General features: G+C 46.4%; 1 protein-coding gene and 1 long non-coding RNA gene across 5 annotated transcripts in view; one reads left to right on the top strand and one right to left on the bottom strand.

The window, feature by feature from the left end:
- Window positions 1-14,526, top strand: part of LOC135907090 (Kv channel-interacting protein 4-like) — a 431,449-nt gene that overhangs the window by 90,900 nt on the left and 326,023 nt on the right. Inside the window, exon 1 of one of the 3 annotated variants that reach the window (XM_065438759.1) lies at window positions 2,341-2,978. The exons of 1 other annotated variant lie outside the window; for it this stretch is intronic. Coding sequence is in view for 1 of the 2 variants with exons in the window: in XM_065438758.1 (XP_065294830.1) it covers window positions 3,766-3,823 (58 nt within the window). In the remaining variant the exon portion in view is untranslated. Of the gene's footprint in view, window positions 1-2,340; window positions 3,824-14,526 lie in introns of those variants that run through there. One more of the 3 variants, XM_065438758.1, reaches the window with a different exon arrangement.
- On the bottom strand, window positions 6,378-12,487 carry LOC135907104 (uncharacterized). Of its 2 annotated transcripts, none has more exons than XR_010565894.1 (3): window positions 12,349-12,487; window positions 10,678-10,962; window positions 6,378-6,473 (listed from the first exon to the last, which is right to left on the bottom strand). It is a non-coding gene; the product is annotated as an uncharacterized lncRNA (long non-coding RNA). The 2 variants fall into 2 exon arrangements; XR_011507586.1 differs by lacking the exon at window positions 6,378-6,473 and adding an exon at window positions 6,743-7,086.

Genomic DNA, 14,526 nt, shown 5'->3' with positions numbered 1-14,526 from the left:
AAAGTGTGTTTATTCCGTCAGTCAGCATATATATGACCCGCCGCTATCTGAAACTACAGAATCTACAGGATAGGGCATGCGCAGGGGGAATGCAATTATTGTGATAAGAAGGCAATCTCCTTTGGAAGGAGAGAAATGGACGGGAGGCTTACACATGCATCACCACTAACGTGAATGTGGAAGGCTTCGGATATAAGGCGTGCGCGGTCATCACGATATTTTGACAAATATGTTACACCTTCGAAGGATGGCTTGCAGCCGCATTTATTGCAATGTAGCGACAACTGACTATCTTTTGCCCGTTTTTGAAATTTGTTGAAGTGCTCACGCATGCGGTCGTTGATGCAACGCCCCGTTTGGCCGTTATAAAAACGCTTGCATGAAAGAGGGATCTTGTAAACCACACAGTCACAACAGTCAGCAACAAACATCTGTCTGTGCTGTTTTTTACAACTTTTTTTGTTGTTATTGCTTACCCTATTAACTTGGTGGCACAGGCTACCTAACTTATTTTTGGCAGTAAACAGCAACCTGACACCTGCCCTACTGACAACTTTTTTGAGGTTGTGCGCAACCTGGTGAACATATGGTATTACCGCAACCACTTGCCGTGAGCGATTCTCGGACAGGGCAGCTGCCGACTGCTTTCCTTTAAGGTTCGCTACGAGGCTTTCGGCGATGCTGGTCAAAAGTGGTACCGAGAACCCTGCGAGCTTCAGTCTGGCTACTTGCTTTTCGAAGCTTACATCCACTTGGTGGTCACATGACCGGATGAGGGCCGCCTTCATGCAGGAACTTGCTATACCGCGCTTGACTATCTTTGAGTGCGCGGACGAAAAAGGAAGAAGGTGCTTACGAGACCGAGACCGACTGAAGCTCGCAGGGTTCTCGGTACCACTTTTGACCAGCATCGCCGAAAGCCTCGTAGCGAACCTTAAAGGAAAGCAGTCGGCAGCTGCCCTGTCCGAGAATCGCTCACGGCAAGTGGTTGCGGTAATACCATATGTTCACCAGGTTGCGCACAACCTCAAAAAAGTTGTCAGTAGGGCAGGTGTCAGGTTGCTGTATACTGCCAAAAATAAGTTAGGTAGCCTGTGCCACCAAGTTAATAGGGTAAGCAATAACAACAAAAAAAGTTGTAAAAAACAGCACAGACAGAGGTTTGTTGCTGACTGTTGTGACTGTGTGGTTTACAAGATCCCTCTTTCATGCAAGCGTTTTTATATCGGCCAAACGGGGCGTTGCATCAACGACCGCATGCGTGAGCACTTCAACAAATTTCAAAAACGGGCAAAAGATAGTCAGTTGTCGCTACATTGCAATAAATGCGGCTGCAAGCCATCCTTCGAAGGTGTAACATATTTGTCAAAATATCGTGATGACCGCGCACGCCTTATATCCGAAGCCTTCCACATTCACGTTAGTGGTGATGCATGTGGAAGCCTCCCGTCCATTTCTCTCCTTCCAAAGGAGATTGCCTTCTTATCACAATAATTGCATTCCCCCTGCGCATGCCCTATCCTGTAGATTTTGTAGTTTCAGATAGCGGCGGAGCATATATATGCTGACTGACGGAATAAACACACTTTGGTTGTTAGTCAGCGCCGTTGTCTGTGTCCCTTCACTCGTCCTGTCGTTTAGCGCTGTTTTTATTTCTCGTAACTCTAAAGAACACTGCACAAGCCCAAACACTTTATCTCATTTAACATTTTTTTCGAGAGAAAAGGAAAGCGTTGCTTATCAAGCCGTAAGACGCATGGACCATAGTAGACGAGCAATAGTTGTGGTAATAGAGTGGCTATGGCGTTTCGCTGCTGACCACGACGTCGTAGGCTCGATCCTCGGCGTAGCGGCCGCATACCGATGAGTGCGGTATTCACAATGCTCGTGTAAGCGAGCGTTGTGGGTGAATCCATGAGTAAATGTTGAAGAACAGCTGCTGCTCGAAAGTCGCTCCGTTAAGATGTTTCTCAGATCCCCAGTGAATTGAGGACATGAACTAAACGAAGTAATCAGGCAAGCAGCAGCTACTTGAGTGCACGACAAGCTGCTCTTTTTGTTCTGGCAAGCTATGCACGTGAAGGTGAGCGGTAACGCAAGGCGAATGCAAAGCCGCATCGGCACGCGAACTCCAACTCAACGTTACGTCATAGCGACGTCACAGGTTTCCCGCAGCGCGCGTGCCTATACCCAACGCTCTCGGGCTTCCCAGATTCCCCGGCATCATCTTCCGCTTCTCTCTTCGCCTTCCACTTAGCCGCCTCTTTCACGGCTGCGAGAGACCGAGCGACCGGAGTCTAGGCAGAAAAAAAAAAAAGGCTGCGGGCACGGAGAGGAAAAGCGCGCGAGCGAGCAAGCTGCCGCGGAGCGCGGACCAATGGGAAGCTCGGGCTCGGCGTGCCTCGGCCTCTAAGCCTCGTTCAATCCATCGCCCGCGCGAGGCAGAACGGCCGCTTTGGGGGGCATCCGGTGGGTCGCGTCTGCGGCTGCGAATGATTTTGTAAATCCGTGTTCCGCTGCTGCTTGCCCCATCGGTGCTTGTACCGACCTCGGCGACAGACGTTGCGCATTCCTGCCGCGGTCTTCCGGCCTCCGCCTCACGACATCCGAACGCCGTGGCAGCAGCAGCAGGTGCGAGTGGCGCGGTCGTCACCGCTCGCCGAAGCGGCAGGTTCGTCTTGATTTGCTCTGCGGGGGAGTGCGGAGAGGAGGAGTGCGGATATCTTTCTCTCTTCCCCTCGACGTTCACTTCGCCAAATCAAGCAGGGAACAGGCAGAGCAAAAGAAGGGAATGAGGCATCAGGGGCGCTGAATACTCGACGACGCACTCAGGACGCTCTATATTTTTTTTTCTTTATCACGTCTGATCTTTGAACAGCGCGCACTCTCCGAACCAGCCGGAACCAGCGGGAACCTGCGACAAACGTGCGCTCTTCCAAGCGGCACTGAGCGACTCGAAGAGCTCAACGTCACCGGTGGTAAATAATTCCAATTTAACGTTTCTTCCTTTGCACAATTGAATCGGTTATAGCTCGTGACATTACGCGGCATTGTTTCCTCACCCGAGCTTGAGCGTCAATGTTGCTTTGAAGACTGGAGAATGTGACAAACGTTTACGTGAGACTTCCTGTGCTACTTCGTGAGGAATTCTGTCTCGAGCCTGCTCGATACTCTGGTGACGTCGTCACCGCCTTTATGCCAAGCCTTCTGTGTAACTTGGTTTAACGTTTATGTAGCGTATCAATACACTGACCAAGATCATTATCTGTTGTAAAAACTGGTTCAGTTGCCTAACTGTTTTCCTGCTCCCATTGCCCACTCGTATTGACTCCAAGTTTACAAATCACAAAGGAAAGCGGAAGAGAAGTGTTACTATTGTCCCCACACTTTACGGCGGTTCAGAAGTCAGAGGCGTTTACAGAAACAGCGGAGAGTAAAGCCTCGGACAGCGGTCCAGCACATTTGCAGGGCGAAGCAAGCCTCTCGTCTTGAACACATTTGTTACCTGAGGAAGCAGCAGCTTTTTATTAGTTTTCTGTCACTCTATCAAATGTTCGGCGGCGATGACTCGTGGACCCAAAGTAAACACTGCACAAGTAACGGCGTTCTTCTGACGTCATCTGCCACGTCTTCTGTCTTCCTGAGAACTCTTTTCTCATCCGAGAAGGTCTATTCTATTTCACCAGTGTGACGACAGCGCGCAAATCCATCTGCTACAAACGTTGTTTTTTGGCTGAATTTTGAGCGCATGTGCCAGGTGCCGACATGATTGGGATGCGGACATTGATTAGCAACCTTGGCATGATGGGAAAAGTCACCAAAGGTGAGCACCCTGGTTTCTATTTGACTTGTTCTTTGCTTTCGCACTCTAGATATCGTTACAATTAAATGAGCGGAAAACGTCTGGTGGCCATCATTTTGTTTCATAAATCTCTTTTTGAGGATTGCCAGTCAGCGAATTCGGTCAGGCCCTTAATGCGCGGCCTGCGTGGCAATCTTTTTTGCGCTGCAACTTATTCACCTGCTCCCTCTCACCCAGTGCTCCATCCTGGCTCTACATCTCTTAAATCATCTTTCCCTCGGTCAGATTGCATGACCGTCCTTGGCCCTGTTACTGCGAAGGTATAAGTTATGTTTTTTGTTCACATTACGTGATGTGTACGCAAGCTCTTCTCGTTGCCAGCGTAGACCTTTGCGAAGTGATGTTCATTTCTTGCTCAACAACGTGTCTCTCAAATTTCATTCGCTTTCGCAAGGCGGCTTTGTTAGCACTTTTATTTGCAATAACATACAAATATAGGAATGAATGCCACTATGCCCAGTTGCCTTTTTTTCAGGCTAATACTGCTTATGCTCATGACAATCATGTACTGCTTGAAGCGAAGCACATCACTGGCGTAAATCGCGCAGCCAACGCCCCGGCGACAGCCCTGTGAATAGCATAGAAAGCTAGATGGGCTGTTCTTTCACGCGCGACAAGTTTGAAAGTACTGCTACTGAGGCACGCACGCGGACACCGCACGTTCTCCTTTTTCTGCGTGGTTCCCGGATTTTCTCTAGGACGGTAAAAAAAAATATTGTTCAAAAAGCAGAAAGTTAGTACACGCTGAGTTGTATGTTTCCTAGGAGGCTTAGCAATATTAATTGGAGTGCTTTTTCTAAAGGTAACAGTTGCAAAACTGTTCACTAATAGTCACTTGTTATGCACTTAAGTACAGTATGCAAATACAAATAGTGTTACTTGTGCCGTACAACAGGCTAGAAGATGTATTTCGATTTCGTTAGCATATATTTACATCCTGGCGAATAATAGCTGCGACATTCCGTACATTGATCAGCTACACACGTGAGAAGTTTAGTGTTACTCAATGAATTATAGTTTTAATAGTTTTTTAGTGGCACCTGACTGTCTGCTAATGCGGTACTTTTTTGTGTCCTCTTCGCGTTGAGGCTAGTGTCACGGCTTGTCACCCGCTCGCCGTTGGCGCGAAGTTGTCGACGGGGTATGCAAGCCGGTTGGTCGTTCCGTACTCTGGCGAACACAGCGTATGAGTCAGAGTCAGGAGAAGGAGAGAAAAAAATATTTATCGACTGACGACAATACGCAAATTAAAAGAAACACAAGAACACTAACACACATGCACTTAGTATAGATCAATGGTGAAGACAACAGAAATACAACGAACCGTTAACAGTAAATGTAGAAATTAACACTGCACAAAAGGCACTTAACGGTGGTCAACTAAACAGAGTTCAAAAGAAAACAAATGATGGCATACTCGTAGCCGGACAGCAACAGCACGACCATAAAGCGTGGAGTCGACGGCAGAGCTTTCCCGAAGAGTGCTGGCAAGCCGATCTCATTGCGGTCGATGCGATTGCCGGGCTGGGCTTCCAGAGAGTCCAGGTCTGACGTCTTCCCTCGAACAGGTTGAGCTAATTTGAAGGGAACTACCGCGAGCTTCGTTGCAGACGTTGGTTTGTCGTCTCTTACGTCAACTAGTAACTCGCAGTTCAGACACTGCTCGGCGGCCAAGGTGACACTGGACGGCACTAGCTCCTTGATGCTTCTCCGCAGATTGTAGGCTCTGCTTCTAGACTGCCTAGCTCGGTCTAAAACTTGCGTTTAAACAACTTCTCCTTTGATATTGGTGACGATCCAATCAAGTTCACCCCATTGTATCGCGGCTCCTCCTAAGGTCTTGGCCGTGCCCCTTTAATTAGGTGTGAGGGAACGGGTGATTCCCCCCTGCTGTTAGAGGTCACGCACTTGTATTCCACCAAACACACACACCCTTGAGTCTGTGGCGGGCCTCTGTTGTACGTTCACAAACACAGGAGAAACGACGGCAGCCGGCCATACGGCGCTGCGGGCACACATACACTGTCACGAATTCGTGGACAGAGGATTGCACAGAGACACCACATATTTCGGAGTATTCGCACTCCTGCCTTCTCAGCAAGCTTCGCAATGCACGCGTGGAGGGCAGATAATATACAGTTGTTCCTATAGAAAGCCGTCGGGGCGTCATGGTCGCTGCGACGACAAACAGACTAATCTCTAAACCTGCCTTCGACTTCTTTCGGCCGCTTGCCCGAGTGGCCGGCAATAACCGCCTAGCTCGCCGGTTCCTATTCCTACGAACCTTTGGCGCCCGTTGATCGGTGCTTTACCGAGTCGAATAATACCGCACCGTGACAATTAGTATTTCGTACAGTTTGAATTCTGGGGTTTTACGTGCCAAAACCACAGTTCGATTATCAGGCACGCCGTAGTTGGGGACTCCGGATTATATTGACCATGAGGAGATATCTAAGGTGCCCCCCAATTCATGAGACATGGGCGTGAATAATAATAATAATAATAATAATAATAATAATAATAATAATAATAATAATTTATTGATGACATGAGAATCATACAGTGGAAGAATCGGGCCTGCCAAATGCGCAGTGGGCTTGAACGGCAGTGCCTGGCAGACAGCGACAGAGCCATCAGTAACACGTTATTAGACAACAGCGAGAAAACACACACACACACACACGACAGGCTTCCCATCACGCATTAATGTGTCTAAGAGCATTTCTAAGACCATATTTCGTTTTCACATCTTGTATGCTTTGAGGAAGTCAATTAAACATTGCTGGGACATAATAGTTACGGAGTCTTCGACCATATCTCGTCTTACAGCGGGGTGTAACGTAAACATTTTTGGTCTCAGAGAACGAACAGGCACATAAGGAATTTTATACTGACTTATCCAAAAATGCTTTAAGATAACAGTTTCTAGCAGCAAAGAATTGAAATCAGGTAAAGACAAAGTTTTGAACACATCAGATTTGGGGGAGACATCATAAGCAACATGCTTCAGAATGCCACGAAGGACGGAGTTGACCCGGTTTACCAAATGCTGAGCGCCATGACCATATGTAGATATCCCATACCGGATTACATTGTAGCATAAGGCATGTACTACAAGCTTTCGGACAGATAATGACATGTAAAATTTTATATTATACAAAACACAAGACACTGCGCGAAGTTTTTGACAAATATATGCGAAATGAGAGTTCCAGGAAGAGTCACTGTCAAAAAAGACACCAAGGCATTTAATTGAACAAGCGTATTGCACAGCGGCACACGAACAGGAATTGCAATGTGATGTGTGCAAATATAATGGGGACGATAGGGTAACTTGCTTGACAGGGTTGTGGAAACAGATTAGTTGAGTTTTGGACGCATTGATATGTACTACATTATTCTGAAACCAGTCCATCACTTTTGCTGTTGCCATTTGTAAAGAGATGGCGTCAGTGTAACTTCGTGCGTGTGAAACAAGGACAGTGTCATCAGCATACTGATATAACTTTACGTGCACAACATTAGATAAATCGTTAAAATATAAATTAAGTTATAATGGACTTAAAATTGAACCTTGGGGGACGCCAGCTTTAATTTCGGTCAGGTTGCTACGAAATTTTCCAATAGACACAAGTTGGTGCCTATGAGACAAGTAGTTTTTTAGAAGCCGCAAAAACGCACCACCGAAAGCCTAGCAAAGAAAGTTTGGTTAGCAGTATACTATGGCAGACGCTGTCAAACGCTTTGCGAACGTCTAGAAACAGTGCACAACCAATCTGATTGTGTTCAAACGCAGAGTTTAGTGTATCGGAAAAATCTTCAAGCAGCAACTGCGTACCCCGATTCGGCACAAAACCATACTGGCTAGGAGATAACACGCCATGATTGCTTAAAAAGCTGCTCATTGTCTTGAGCAGATGTTTTTCCAATATCTGCCCAATGCATGAAATAACTGAAATTGGCCGGTAGTTTTCGATTTTGTTGCGTGCGCCACTTTTAAAAAGAGGAATGACCAGCGCATTTTTCAGATTATCAGGAATGATACCAGTCGTAATAATATTGTTTAAAATGAGTAGTAGCACATCTTCTATGGCTTCGAAAGTTCTGCGCAGCTCTAATATTGAAATACCATCAATTCCTGGAGACTTAATTGGTTTTAGACTGAAAAGGATTGACTTGAGGTCATGTTCCGAAAACATGGGAAGAAGGGCGGATTATGAAATACTAGTTTGCAAAGTGCAAATATCTGGATGAGGTCTCGCTACACCAGACACTTTTGAAAAAAAATGAGTTAAAATCATTAGCGGTGGCAGTACCATTTGAAGAAAAACGAGACATCAGATCAACATGGCGATTAGAGTTTACATCACCACCTCTAAGATTGTCAATTAGGGACCATGTTTTCCTGCTGTCACAACGAGCGTCCGTGAATTTTGCTCGTAAGTTATTACGTCTTGCTAGACGTACCATCACATTGACCTTATTACGAAGCTCTTTGAACCGAAGCCGCAAAGCAGTAAAATTAGGACTTCTCTTTGTTTGAACCCATAACAAGTCTTTTGCTGGTATTGCCGCGAGTATTTCTGTCGACATCCATTTTTGATCCAAGTTACGTTGTTTTATTTTACAGACCCATGTAGCTGCAAGCCGGAAATCGGTGAACAGTGTTACAAAGTTGTCATAGGCGTCGCCTGAAGGAACAGTCATCAAAACGTTATGCCAGTCGTGATTGATTACCAATTTTTCGAAAGCCAAGGCGTCAACAATTGAGATTTATTTGACTTCGTTTGGAGCGACCAAGTTAGTAGTGTCATCTGTTAGAGAGCAGCAGACCATGTAATGATCAGCAAGTTTCGTTGTAATAACGGCAGATTTGACTCTTAAGTTATGTGCACGTATATTTATATGATCTATGCAAGATGTGACAAGATGACCAGCAAGGAATTCTTCGCGTGTAGGTTCACAGATCGTGTTTTGCAAGCCCCATTTGGAAATGACGTCCAAATAATTGCCAACTGTCGTTGCTGAAGGGCGTAGCGTATCTATGTTGACATCCCGAATTAGGCAAACATGGTCCATTGACGACATCGAGGCCAGGGCGACATCAAGTTCATCCAGGAATATGCGACCGTTGCAACACGGTGGGCGATAAACCACAAGTAGAATTAGTGACAAGGAAGGTGCGCAAAGACGCACTGCCACAATTTCAGCTTGGGAAAACGAGAAAGTCAGCTCAGTTATCGCCCATGTGTCCCGGATGAAAACTGCCACGCCTCCTCCCCTTTTAATTGGCGTGGGGTATGAAAAAACTTGGTATCCAATAATCTGGTACTGATTGATGCAGGCGGACGGAATGTTAATCTCGGTAAGCACGATCGCATCGAAATAGGAGTTCAAAGGAGTAATTAAGGCCTGAAAATAGTCCCAATGTTTTCTAATACTGCGAATGTTGACGTGAACAGCACGGAAGGCGCAACCATTAGGATTTGGAAAGAAACTAAGAACCTCGTTTAGATAATATAATAATAATATATGGGGTTTTACGTGCCAAAACCACTTTCTGATTATGAGGCACGCCGTAGTGGGGGACTCCGGAAATTTTGACTACCTGGGGTTCTTTAACGTGCACCTAAATCTAAGTACACGGGTGTTTTCGCATTTCGCCCCCATCGAAATGCGGCCGCCGTGGCCGGGATTCGATCCCGCGACCTCGTGCTCAGCAACCTCGTTTAGATTAGCACGTCTTGAAGGCAACTTTGTTCATGCTCATGCAATACTCTCGAGATCAGATACCTTATTAATATACAGAGTAGGTGCATCTTCATTCCCCTTAGCTAGTATCCTGCCGTTTTTGGTCCAAACGAATTTAAATTTTGTTTCTTTGCCTTTCTGCCTTGCCAGCCGATACAGCTCCCGTTGGGCACGCGAAAGATTATCGTTGAAGTAAAGCCGCGGAAAGGTTCTATCTTGAGCAAGTTCACGTAGGTTTCCTCGTGCAGCGAGCCATTGCTGTTTGGCCGAAACAGTATGCATTTGCACAAGGACCACAGGAATGGCATTGCTGCGTGCGCTAAGTCGGTGAACGTCAGATACATCGGTAAGTTTGAATTCGGAAATATTTAGCTTCGCTGCCAGTCCTGACAAGAAGGAAGGCAAATCCTCGTTGGGGTTATATTGCAGGCCATGAATCTGAAAATTGGAGCGTCGGCTGTATTGCTCTACTTCGCGAAGTTCAGAGCCAACCTTCTCAAGCAGCTCAGCCTTGGCAACAATCTAGAGGAGAGTGTATCTACTTGCGTGCCAAGCTCGCCGACTGCTATCTGGTTCGCAGTTACAGTGGATGACACCGATTCATATTAAACAGCAAGGGAATCGAGCGACCCTGTATCTGCAGCACAGTTTCTGCAGTTTTTTCTCCGATAGCTTTGAAGGTCAGTAGTTCTTCCACTCGACTAGCCAACATTTCGACTATAGTCGTCAGCCGGTCCAGTTTATCGCTTACAGTCAAAAGTTGCTGTTCTAGTATTCCATCATCCGATTTATTACCCATTGCAGGTAGCTCGACGGCTTGCGTCTTGCATGGCGGGCATACCCATGATCCCCGTTTCGCTGCCGACATTTTCGAAAAAGTTGATTCAGCGACCGTCGAGCAATTTTTACCCAGGTGGAAAGCTTCATTACAAACAGAGCACGTCAGAAACTTATCGTCTCGCGGCAATGGCTCAGCACAAGTGGTACAATCAGGCATTGTGGTTCAGTCGGTGGCAGAGAGCAAAATAGAAAAACGAAACGGGCAGGTGGTCATTTGAACTCACCTGTCAACAGCAAAATAACAGATTAATACATGGTAGAGCCTTGCCGCCGACTGCGACGGGAGTCAGCCAGAGCAGTCATTTTGTAGACGGTAGTCAGACTTGATTGGGCTGCCGAGATCAGGTGACCAAGGCGATGGGAGCGACGTAGGGCGACAGGGAATGAAGCCGATGTTGGTCCTTTGGTATCTTGATGCGAACATTGGTGATCCAGGCAGCCAACACGCGTCGATACGTGTTCCCTGATAGCCGGATCGGTAGGTTTGAGTGCGTGCGCAACCGGACAGCCTGTCGACAGCAAAATAACAGATCAATACATGGTACAGCCTTGCCGCCGAATCATTTCATTTACTTTCTGCAGTAAGAAATCAGAAGAACCTGAAGTGGGTAATACAGTTTTCCATCTCGTGAGGATTCCAATGAATCATACATTAAGCGAAAGAGCCTCACTATTCCAAATCCAATTTAGATATCATGCAAGGCTTCCCAAACGCAGATGTTCCAGCACTGTGACTTCAGTTCTTTCGTGCTTTCAAAGTAGGGGCCAGTTTCCATCGGCACGCTGTTATGCAGGCCGTATAGTACATCGATCTGATGCGTGCCGATACTCGCTGCGGCGTTAAGAATGCAGAGACGCTCTCTCAACATTCTCTGAGCGAGCATACGTACGTGTTATTCCCAGATGAGTAGTTCACGCGATGTTCTGTCACTTCTCTTGCGCCCCCCCCCCTTTCTCCACTCTTCCCCCCGCCCCCCACCGCTTTCTACATCGTTGACGCTTGATGCTATACGCTACGTGAGTTGGTTCCGGAAGTAGAGAAAGCGTTCTCCGAGTCGATAACAACCCGACTCATCGTCTGCCACGTTCAAGAGGGGGGGGGGGGGGGAGGGAGGGCGGTAGCTGTTCGAAATGCGCGAAGCGGTCGAAGAATTTCCGGAATTACGCCCGGCTTAAACGCACTACAAGACGCGGCGCTGTGACGAAGCTTTCACTCAGTCCATGGCCGGCGAATAAATCAGTCTTCTTTTTTTTTTATTTCTTGAGCTGAGGCGACTGCAACAAACGTTTTCGGTGTTTCTAGCTAAGCTCTTGGTGATATAAGCAGATGTTTGCGTCCTGTGCCTTAAACTCGCTCTAAGTGCAGGAAAATTCACAAGTACGCAATGAAACAGGTTAAATTTCCAGCACCTAACGTGCGTATTTGTCATCTACTTTTGTAGTTGGCACCGTGATTCACTGCATGACTGTTTCATCTTTTGAGCAGTACCATCGCCATAAAAATATTACAATTAACCTTACGATTTAACTTACGCTTAACTTTACGATTGAACTGTGCTGTAGATTTTAGCGGAATTATGTTAATTTTTACATGAAATAAAAGAAATAGAGTGAGTTCCCTATGATGACGGCCACCCTTACTAATAATAAATATATCGCGAAAGATACGTGTGTCCGCTTCGTGTGGAAACGACACGAGGTGGACAGATGAACTATATCAAAGCGCAAGCGCGTGAAGAGACATTGTCCAAGAAAGACTGGCCGAGTGGCGTCCTCCACCAGGGCTCACATTTCTCCGCACATGGCTGCAGTCTGCTTAATCCAGCCGCGGAAAGACGCGCGCAAGAAAGAAGAGGCGCAAGCAACGAGAAGCGCGCAAGAAGGAAAAAACGCACCTCTGTTGTTTGGCTGGCTGGGCGTGCCGTGCGCGGATTTGGCCTTTCTGGTACAAAACCCAAGAGGTGGCGCGTCCTCGTTTCTAGGCCGCACCCGGCTCTGCGACCATGTAAACAGCGGGGCCCATATAAGATTTCCTGCAAAAAAATCACCGAGCTGAATGGTGTAACAAAAGCTTACTTCCATTGAAATCACTTAAATCGTTGTATTTGATATGCAGCAAAGGGCTACTACTAATATTCTTTCGTATTTCTGAAGAAATGAAACTCCCCGTGAGATAGTCAATTACTCAACATTTGAACAAATATGTATTATGTAATATGTAATGTACCTAACAATATAGTTCCAAACACACTATATGAAAGCCTCAGGAGGAGGCACAGTTACCTTGTATAAATAATTCGAGTATAAACTTTCTCAGCCAAGCAGCCTGTTTTTATAGCCACCGTCGGAGACGCATACCTCGGGTGACGTGGCGGTGGCGCTATGTTTTATCGGCCATGCAGTCCAGCGTGCAGCTGTGTTATGTTGGGCCAGATGATAAGAAGACGGAGGGTGCGCAGAAATATGCGCACCCTCAGGCATAAAGTAACCACGAACAGATAAAACATTGCCGCACAACATATAATTGAACACTCAAAATGTATGTATGTTCTGTTAAGGAAATTTCGGTTACAAGAAAACTCCAAGGTTATATATTTAGGAAAATTATTATTCAATTCAAACTAATAGGGTGAAATAATTCCCAAGTCAGTTCATACTCCACTGCAGTACAAAAAACAACACCGCAAGTATGTGGCAGTTAATAGTAAAAACGCGATATGAAGTGATTACAAACTGAATTACCGCAATTATTATTCTTTGATTAAGGGTAGTTTGCGATTCACTTGTAAACATATGACCACACCAGCACAAAATGCCAGTTCCGTGCATGAGGTCTAATACTGTGCGTGCGCACAAAATTGCAACATATACTCGAGTTTTAGGAATAACCAACACGGTGACTGACAGAGATAGAAAAAAAAAGCTGTGTTTATGAAGCAAGCAAGTAGCGCGCTTCAATAAAACTGAGTAGCGTAAGCATGAGCATGAATTGAGGGTGAAATATACGACACGCGCAAACCAGCAAATAAATAATTCAACAAGAAGCATTGCTTACCTTGCTAACATTTATTGCTTCACAGTGGTTCGTTACAGCGCAATACAAGACATGGACACAAGAAGGTATAAAACGACGACCACTATGAATCGCAACCAACTCGCCCAACTTGCTGTTTTGATGAACGTTTATTGCTGTTTTCAGTATTGGTTACAGCGGTAACAATACAAACGATGCTCACCACTCTCACTTAAGCGAAGAACTCTTCCCATTGTGCGTCGGCAATGCGGCAGCGGCCACGCAGCGCGCCAAACATGTCGCAGCTCCACGGCGGCAATTATTCTTTTCAGCGGCTCGCGCACCGTTAGGAGTCTTTTTAGTACCACGCGTCACGAGCGACTCAGCCACATGACAGGCTTGGCAAGGAAGCGCCACCAAATCGGAGAGCGTTAAAACGTGGTTAAGTGATGAAACAAAGCGCCACACCACCGTTACAAAAAGGCCGCATCGCCGATACCCTTCCCGGCATGCTTCTTGAGAGCTACACAACGCAGAGGAGATATGACTGCGCTCATGTTTGGCTGAAGCTGAAGCGCGTTTTATTGTGGCATCCACCTATAGAGCGCAACTAAAAACAATAATCAAGGTACAGTTGCGTCAAAGTGCCACATAACCGTACATCATGATTCTAATTATCTACAGTTTAAAGATGTTGGTGGTCGTTTGTGTATGTATTTTCTTTCTCTGCTCACTTGGCCTGCCGCAATTGGGGCCTCTAACAGTGAGCGCCCGCTCATCTCTCTACGAGAGCTCACTGCAGCGGCTCTCGCGGCGTCTTTCTCGCGTGTTAGCGAGCGGGCAAAACTTATGCCTTCTCTGGCGTTCTCTACGAGAAACCTGACATTTGCTGCAGTTTAGGAACCCTCTTATGGGTTAGAAAGGCAAAAGGAAAAAAAAAAACGCAGCGGCATATTACATTCTGTTGCAGTGTATAAAGCATTTTTCTCCCCTACAGAATAATTATTGGGCCTGCTCAACGCTTTCATTCTGTCTGTCGTCGAGCTTTGGCAGTATTCCA

Source organism: Dermacentor albipictus, chromosome 7 (genome assembly GCF_038994185.2).
Source record: "Dermacentor albipictus isolate Rhodes 1998 colony chromosome 7, USDA_Dalb.pri_finalv2, whole genome shotgun sequence".
NCBI lineage: Eukaryota > Metazoa > Arthropoda > Arachnida > Ixodida > Ixodidae > Dermacentor > Dermacentor albipictus.
Note: the sequence above shows the minus strand (reverse complement) of the source record. Positions and strands in the feature narration are given on the sequence as shown.